The sequence below is a fragment of the Pinus tabuliformis genome, chromosome 9 (assembly GCF_031772625.1).
Source record: "Pinus tabuliformis cultivar Carrire ecotype Pingquan chromosome 9, CPIR1, whole genome shotgun sequence".
Classification (NCBI taxonomy): Eukaryota; Viridiplantae; Streptophyta; class Pinopsida; order Pinales; family Pinaceae; genus Pinus; species Pinus tabuliformis.
The window spans coordinates 657,697,496-657,707,230 of NC_142307.1; the positions used below are offsets into that span (position 1 = coordinate 657,697,496).

The following is a 9,735-nucleotide window of genomic DNA, read 5'->3' on the forward strand; positions in this document are numbered from 1 at the left end:
GATCATCCATTTAAATGATTAATCAACCCAAAATAGCTAATGCATGTAGATAATTTGAGTTACCCAGTTGAGGAGGAAATTCCAAGGTAGTGTAAAATTAGTTGTAGACCAGTCTTGAGTGTACAAGTGTTGCATGCTATCAAATGATCAACTTTGGGAATTTTGCAAGCATTTTGGAGGAAATTCTGAAATAATAGGGGTCAAATTTTCTCAGTAATTGTGCAAGGAAATTTCCTCTAGGTCATAGTTTCTCAATGAGTAGAGAGATATGTTATTCACTTGCATGTTGAGCTCAAATTGAGCTAGGAATTGTAATACATCTCTATTCATTAGATTAATGCAAGTAGGCATTAGTGTTTTTTAACAGATTGCTTTTTCCTGGAAAAATATTGTATGCATCTGTGTTATTTATCATTTCATGTTTGTGATTAATGTTCTAAATTTTGAATTAAATTCTGTAGGGCAGTAGAGTAGGTTTGTGTCTTGTGATTTTGATTAAAATTTCATGAGCAGTTGCAAATCTACACCGTAATTTCTACATGGCTTCTTTTCGTTGAACCCACCATATTGATGTTTTACCCTATAAGTGATAAATTACAATTCAGGCATCCAAGTTGTATGAGTAGTTGTGAAATTAAAGATACTTCTTCGTCCCCAATAACCAAGCTTTAGGTTTGTCACCCTTCTTATCATCACTATCAAATGTAGGAGGCTAAATCTTCCTAATCTCTCTTTGCAAATAATTCGATGTAGGCCTCCTTCTTTGATGTTTAATTGGTGATATGCTTAGGCTACTTACAAAACTCTAAAATATCATACGTATCCTTGGTTTAATGTCTTAGTGAGTGATGTTGTTTTCTACAACACTCCTAAAATACCTTGAACTTCTAGCATCCTCCTTTTTTACTTAACAGTTGTGTTCTTCTTCCTGACTTAAATTAGGTCCCTTGCCTATTTTCCTATGCAAATAAATTAATATTTGCAAAAAATGAGTTTTAATATGGCTTTTTGCTCTTGGGCCATGATCAACCTTTCACAATTATCCTTATAGTATAGTATTATAGGTGATTATTCTAGTTTGAAAAATAATACATATAAAATGTAGGAGATTATTCAACAAAAAGAATGTAATTCACAATTAAAACTGGGAAATTTTTGGTTGATAACATCAATTTAATCATATATATGTAAAAAATAGGTGATTTTTTAAATAATTGGGTGAATATTTTTTTCTTCCAAAAAAGTCCAAAAAACTCCAATTCACGAAATTTCTCCCCTAAAAAACACTCCCTAAGTACCTCCATCTTGAGACTACTCATGGTCTCTACAAGGTCTCTATTGTATGACTTGCCCCTTCCATGTCCATTTGGGACCCTTGAGCATCTTCCATAGTAGAAAAGGTGTGCCAAGTGTCCAAGAAAAGGCATGCATGTTAGGTTCATGTCCAATTGAAACTAAAAGGTGGGTCAGTGTGTCTATGACACACACACACACACATTCTTTCCATTCGAGAGGAGAGTGCATAGAGACAATCCATATACTTGTTAGGAGTTACCAAATAGAGTTGAAGAGGGTTTTGACCAATTCTGAGTGCCATAGTAGCAAAAGAACTTAACAATTTTTTAGAACTTTTACCAAATTTCCAAGCCATAAACTTCCAAGGAATTTTCTAGGACATAAATGAAATTTTAAATGTAAAAAATTTCAAGGACTATAAACACATATAGTCTTAGATATCTCATATAAAAGTGTTTGGATAAATATTTCCAATGATATATTGCAAATGTGAAACGAACTCAGTATGAAAAAATTACACTTAAAATAGCGAAAGGAAATAAATTAGGCAATAATTGAGCCGAGAGGCTCATTCTACAACCTCATTCTACAACCCAGTATCAGGGTCTCGACTCATTCTATAACCCAGTATGAGGGGATGTGTAAGTTTGTCACTCCGTCTGTGCACTTTTAAAATAAAAATAAAAAAATAAAAATTATGTTCTAAATAGAAAAATAACATAAGCTATAATAATAATATAAAATCAACTTCATATATATGTATATATAGAAGAAATTTTTTTATGTTTTTATGGTTAAATTTCTTATTTGGTCCTACATATACTCTATTTAGCATTCAAAAATACAATTTAAACAATGAAAAATAACACATTGTATTTTGCACTCTAAAAAATATTGCATGTGAAGAAATTAGATCCTTCTCGGCTCATGTTAGATCCGTACTTAGGATGGATCTATGTTGGTTTACTTCCAATAGGCACAACTCTTTAACTAGAACTTAGGTTGGGCTATAGAAGCAACCACTAGAAATCCCTTGCATTGTAAAACACAACCATGGAATCATATTTAAAATCTAGGTACTTAGAAAATTATTAAGAAGATGTTGTAGTAGATTAAGAGGATCAAGGGTATGGAATATTCTCAAGAGTCCTCAACATCTTTCAAATTTTTAATCATTTTTACAATATGTTTTCTAATTCTATTTAAAATAATAATAATAATAAATGTTCATTCATTTTTTAGGAATTTTTATTTTTCCATATTTTGTTTTCTATTTAAGTTGTTTTTCCTTTGCTCTTAGGGTGTAGATCTTGGCAATAGAGTGTACTATTTAAGTACTCCTTGTGACCTCAATGTTTCAAACCCCTACTTAGCTTTGTGTGCTGGTTAAGGGGTCGTGTTGGTGTGCTTAGAGGTTATAGTGTTAGCAGTCAAAATTGACTTTGTACACAATAAACCCAAAAGAAACCAAACCGTATCATTTATTTTAATAATATTAGTTTTTTAGGGTTAAGTGTGCTTAGAGGTTATAGTGGTAGTAGTGAAAATTGACTCTGTACACAACAAACCAAAAAAAACAAACCGTATCATTTATTTTAATAATATTAGTTTTTTAGATTATGGTTTCAACAATGTTACCATGTCAATCCTAAAAAATGGTTCTACAAACCAGTATAAATCCATCTTAACTCTCGACCTACCAAGCACCGAGAGGGATCAATTATTTTTCACTCTATGCTAGTTTGCATAGGATATTTGATCCCTCTCTTTTTTAGCTCTATGCTAGTTTGCATATCAAGATATTTGATCCCTTTGGGCATTTAGTAGATCCAGAGTAAAATGGATCTATGCTCGTTTAATTTCCCACTTTCAATAGGCTACATTCCATGTGAATACCATGGGTCATTACAATGGGCCATCTTTATTTTTATTAATATTAATATTAGGGTTAATAATGTTTTTTTGGATGATATTAATAATAAATTGGCCCATGGTATTTGACCCATAGACTTTACCTAAATAAAACTTCTTTTTTGAGTGTTCGTAAATATAAAGTGGTTTATGGAGTAAATAGAAAAAAAAAAAGTTTTATTTAGTTACTATACTTCTGGTTTATTTATGTTTTTATTTATTTACCATGGTATTTTAATCTAGGTTGGATCTAGGAGTTTAGATGTTGATTTCTAATCCTATTTGACATATTTTTGTTTATTTACCATACCTCTTTATACCTCTTTTATATTTATTTATTTACCATATGGTATTTGTCCCATGGTATTTAGCCCATGGTATTAAAATGGTATTTGGCCAATAGGCCTCACCTATTTTTTTTAGTTTTCGTAAATATAAAGTGGTTTATGAAGTAAATATAAAAATAGGTTTTATTTATTTCCTATTCCTCGAGTTTATTTATATTTTAATTATTTACCATACCTATCTTTTGAGTGTTCATAAATCTTTTTATATTTTAAATTTATATTGTGTTTATACATAATAATAATTAGCTTGATTTTCAAATAGTGCCGACATTACATTAAAAATGTTAAATGTTAGACAGTGTATCTTAAATGCTTACATTTACATTTACATTTACATTTACTTTTACATTTACGTTTACATGTTTACATGAGATCTATCCCCATACTAGGTTATAGAGCGCCTCTCCGCCCAATAACACATTTGTTCAAACGGGGGATTGGTTTTATGATTTTGATTGCAATAATATTAGTTTTCAAACCCATATTTTCACACCACTTGTAATTCAAATCACCAAAAATGGGTTAGTAGCACCACTTTCCAATTTGGGGTTTGATTTAATGCCATTTTCAAACCAGTTGGAATTTTAAGGTGAATAAAAGAATACTATTAGTAGAACCATTTTTTATTGAAGGTTTAGTAAAACCATTTTTTATTAAAGGTTTATTTTAAGGTTATTGTTTAGAGTATTGTGAGGTTTTTAGACCATGGTAATAAAAAGTTATAATTTTAATACTAAAAAAAGTTGATTTGAGGAGAAGTACTTTTTGAAATATGGGTAAAAGCATTGATGGTGACCCAAAAAAATAAAACCTTGAAAGGGTTCGTGTCAAATCGGTAAGTATGGTATAAACTCACTTCTTTTTCATTACATTTTCTAATTAACATTATAAGGGAAATCAAAATTACTAATTAATATTTTCAAATGAAAATTGGGTTTATGAATAAATTTTTCATCTAATCATCATTTTGGATTATGAATAAATTTTCCATCTAATCATCATTTTGGACAAATATCTAATTAAGAAATTTACCTTTCTTCTTGAGTACTTTAAATGTGAAAAAAACATTTTGAAAACATGCATAAGGGTAAGGAACAACATAACATACAGTTATTATCCATCATGTTACTACATATGGGGATTTCTTCTAGTTGTATTGAGAAGTGAATCCTACAGCCTAGTATGTCGCTGATGTGTAAGTCTGTCACGGGTGATGTGTAAGTATGTAAGGTAAGTATGTCCCGGGTGATGTGTAAGTATGTGGTCTCCAATAAAATAAAATAAATAATAAATTAATGTCGGCCCAAAACAAAAATGAAAATAACTAACCATACAGATAAACAAATTACAATACAATTCAATACAAAGAATTGAAAATTTTGCTCCAAAATATTTTGATATTTCTTTTAATAAAATATTTATAAAATAAGTCTTCAAAAAAAAACTATGTAGCATGGATATAGTAAAATCTTTAATGACATAAATATTTCCACCTCAAAGTTGTAATATTTGAAAATATTAATTTTGTTATCATGTTTAATATAAATATTAAAAGATTAATATTAATACCAATAGTAAATCCATTTTAACCCGTATTTATCAAACCCAGATACAAACTTCTTTTATTATAAAAAGAATTTTGATTTTTTGAAAACTTGATAAATCTGAGATTAAAATGAATATATGGTCCTTTCAAATACTCACCCAAATAAAAAAACCTCGAATAAAAACAAGATAATTACAAAATGCACATAGTCCACCACCGTAAACCTATCAAGGACCTCACATTCAATTATCTACGAGGAAAAATGACGCACGTCGAATGGTGTTATTGGATTGGAGGGTAAGGTTGGAAAAGGAGATTTACGCAAAACCCATAGTTCACCACATGTATAAAAGGACCTCACATTCAAATGAGGAAAAATGAAAAACACAGGGAACGGTCTGACTGGAAGTACTAGAGAGTAAGGTTGAAAGAAAACAGAAAACTAGATAACGCCATTCATGTCAATGAATCCAAACAACTCTCGACTCGTCTCGTTATTTAGAGTACCTCTGATGATCAATTAAATTGACTCGTAAACGTAATTAGTCGTTCGTTTATGGCAACCTTATTTATTTACTATGTTATTGAGTCATAAATGTGTAAGGGAGTATATTATTTTCGGATCGAAACAAATATACTATTTAGTGGTGAGAATATACTGCTTCGCGTATTTATGACTCAATAATATAGTAAATAAGACTTGCGCTGGTTTATGATACTCGTTATTGTTTTTATGGTAGTTATTTTTGTAGAATTCATTACTTCATAATAAGATGATGATTTGACTTTAATTGTTCGAATGTTACACCAAGATCAACTTTATTGGCCAATTCTACAAGCATAGAAGAGTTATAAATCAAGTAATCTTCTAACTCTCATTTTTATAGGGCCTCCTGTTTCGAAAACATCTCATCAAAGCGTGTGAATGGAGAAACATGTTGGAATTCAATGTAAAGAAAAATTAATTAAATTAAGTACCCTAATTGTGTCATAATACCAAGTCTCAAGTCACCATTCATAGTTGGCTACTAAAAATTATAAAAAATCCAAAAAAGTGAAACCCTACAACAATGCAAAACCTTAAGCTTCATAAAGCCTTGTTTGCTTTTATTTGATAAAAACGACTGTTCATTTGCAATTTTGCAACCCGTGACAAATACTTTCAAACGTTAGGATTTACATTATAAGGAGTGCCACATTTCTACCAATCTTCACCAAAATTACAGTTATTGCTAGGTTTTTTTCTTCCATGGAAAGTATGGTGTGACGAATATTGAATTACAGCCTGATAGACTTCCAATCTATGTTTTTGCTGAAAAAAAGACTTCCAGTCAATGCTCAAATTTGTAATGCTTGTCCACTGCTACAGAAACGTCCCATGTGCAGCTTGTCCCCTTTGGAATGACCACCAAATCTCCTGCAACAAAATCCACGTACTGCTCTGAAGATCCTTTCATATATGCTCTCACTTTACCTTTCACAAGGTAAAATGTCTCCTCTGCGTCGAATTTTAGGGGAAACTTGCCTGGAGGACATGCCCATCTGTTACACAGAAAATAGTTAAGGAATTTGCTTAATGATTTGGCCGTCCTTCATATTGGTGGGTATTTAGTTAGTTAACTTTAACTTTTAGTTTAAATACCCTTCATTAAAAACATCCTTTAAAAAAATGTATTTTCAAAATATTCATTATTAAATTTTCAAAATATTTATTCCTAAAAATCCATTTTTCATTTTGATAGCAATATTAAACTGTATGGCTTGAGCAGAATACCTGGCCATTTTTATCTTTATAGCAAATTTTAGAAATATTTCAAAATTTGACAAGATATTACTGGAATAATCTATTGTTTGACCTCCCTCTTTTGTCTTTCATATTCTGAAATATTCTTAAATTCTCCAATCCATTTAAGTTTAACCAAATAAATCACCATGAAAAACTTCCAAAATTCAGATACCATTACTGGGTAGACTATATGCTTTGAGTTCAGTTTTCAAACCCATGTGCCGTATGTTTCAGCTAAAACCGATATACATGATTGGGAAGAAAATTCATTACAGAGAATGCATAATTTTTTCATGAGTATTAAACTCTATGCATTCATATGATCCTCAACCTGAACCTGGACAAACAGATGTACCTTCCCATCATAATTTCATGAACAGGAGCTATATATATTGATCAGTAAGAACATAACAAGGAATGGAATGAAGAGATGGAACTTACTTAGGCCAAGAGCGGATATCGAGTCCAGACAAGCGAGACTGCGAGGGTCGCCTCTCGATTCTGACTCCATATTTCTCCTCCAAATTCCCACAACCATCCTGATTCCCAATTCCTTCTGCCATATCAATTTATTAACTGATCGATCAATCAATCGCCTGACTATCTATCATATATCTATGCCTTAAATGGGGAATTATAAGCTCTATATTCAGTCCCAGTTCCCTTCATATTATCCCATGGGATCAACGAACCGACCCAGTTTCTTCTTTCTGAAAACGAAAACCACTCGTGGAAAATGATAAAAAAAAAGGAAAATACGATGCAAAATATGGGCGAATAGTAATTGTTTAAAGAAAGTGAAAAAGCATGGAAGCTCACAAGGTCAAAGCTTGACCAAGATTTTGTACGTTACGTGAATGTAGCACCTCCATTAACTGATGTGCGCTTTGAGACGATCCAACGAGATATGTCTTCTCCAATATCCTTGGAAATATAGATGCACGTGCACATACTCATGGGATATGTAGATGTGATATTGTTGGGAATGGTCCGTAGGTGTCATTTTCTTATATCTTAGTGAAGAATGATGATTTTTCCTACCTTGAGAGCGTTTAACATAATTAGCAGTGTTTAATATAATTAGTAGTTTTTTACATCAAGCAGTAGGGAATTTCAAAGATATGAAAAGTGTGTATTTGATTTTAACATAATTAGCAGTGTTTAATATAATTAGTAGTTTTTTAGATCAATCAAACACATAGGGAATTTCAAAGATTTGAAAAGTGTGTATTTGATTTATTGTTAATGTGTGATTATTTATATTGGAGAAATTGGTCACTTTATTAATTAAAGAACATGTGGGCAGACATAAAACACTTTAGGACTAACTCCTCAACAACATGTGTCAGACATAAAACACTCTAGGACTAACTCCTCAAAAACATGTGTCAGACATAAAACACTCTAGGACTAACTCTTCATCTTTCCATTAATTAAGGATTAAAGAATGCTAGGACTAACTCCTCAACAACATGCCTCAGACATAAAACACTCTAGGACTAACTCCTCATCTTTCCATTAATTAAGGATTAAAGAATGCAGCGGACATAAAACACTCTAGGACTAACTCCTCAATAACATGCCGTAGAGAACTAATGCAGAGAAGACTAAGCAATGCGGCAGACATAAAACACTCTAGGACTAACTCCTCAACAACATGTTGTAGAGAACTAATGCAGAGAAGACTAAGCATCGCATTACTATTGAGGACTCCCACATGATTACCAAGATTGATCACTTCCATCACATTGATTGTAAAAAGGTCCAATACACTTAATAGGAATGATGGTTGGAAGTTAAGTTGTTGTTGGATCTCCTCTCTTTATTCCTAAGTTTTTTTTTTTTTTTTTTAAGATAAAATAATTTATAATTCTAATCATCTTTATAATTTAATTGGTTTGATTTGATTCTATTATGGTTCTGGTATATATTTCTTATTTTATTTGATATTTTTTATTCCAGTCAATTGTTTCTTTCTAATTCTCTCTATACTATCATTTGACTTTTGGTAATTTTACTTTATTTATTTATAATTTATAATTTTATTCTTTTTTTATTTGATTTTTAATACTTTTTCCTAGTTTTATGGTGTTTTTCTTTTAGGATTATTTTCAAATTTTAACTTTGTATTTTTCATCTAACTTTACTTTTCATTTAACTATAGATAAATTAAATAAATATTCGCTTCTTTTATATTATTGTTATTATTTTTATTTTTATTTTTTCTTTTCTTTTGTTTAATTTAATTTAATTTTATTGATTTTCATTTCATTTATAGATTTTTTATTCAGATTCTTTAAGAGCTCCCTCTTTTCATGGCTTTTCTTTTATTTTTATTTTTCTCATTTTAAGGTTTTTTTTTATCAATTAATAAATAAATAATTTAATAAAATATTATAACTATTGGTAGATCTTAGACTTTTGTGATCCATATTGATATGAAATTGTGTTGAACATAAACAATCTCATATGAAAATCAATCTCATATGACTATTGGTGTTATGCCTTGCATCTTTATGATTAAATAATGGATTAATGAATAAATATATTAATAAAACATTTTGACTCTTGGGATTACCAGTTGCATCTCTACTATATATTAGATCTCTTATTAAGCTATCTATTTATGTCCTGATGATGAACCATAGTAAGTGGTTCGAAGCATGTTGACTTGAAAATCTATTTGTGATTTACTCTGGAAAATAATCGATATGATTATTTATTTATTTATTTACTCTCATTAACATTTTTGAAACATTGATCAATTTGGTTGTTTATGTTTTGTTTTGATTATTTTGACCAATTTTTTTGCTTATATTAGATAGCTAAACCACCATGTGGGCAATTTC

The 9,735-nt window shown here is 30.3% G+C and overlaps 1 protein-coding gene across 1 annotated transcript; it reads right to left on the minus strand.

Moving 5' to 3' along the window:
* Nucleotides 1-6,431: 6,431 nt before the first annotated feature.
* Nucleotides 6,432-7,449, minus strand: LOC149150376 (uncharacterized). Its single transcript, XM_089445117.1, has 2 exons — nt 7,328-7,449; nt 6,432-6,642 (listed from the first exon to the last, which is right to left on the minus strand). The coding sequence occupies exons 1-2, from the start codon at nt 7,447-7,449 to the stop codon at nt 6,432-6,434; spliced, it is 333 nt and encodes a 110-aa protein (XP_089301243.1).
* Between the last annotated feature and the right edge of the window lie 2,286 nt (nt 7,450-9,735).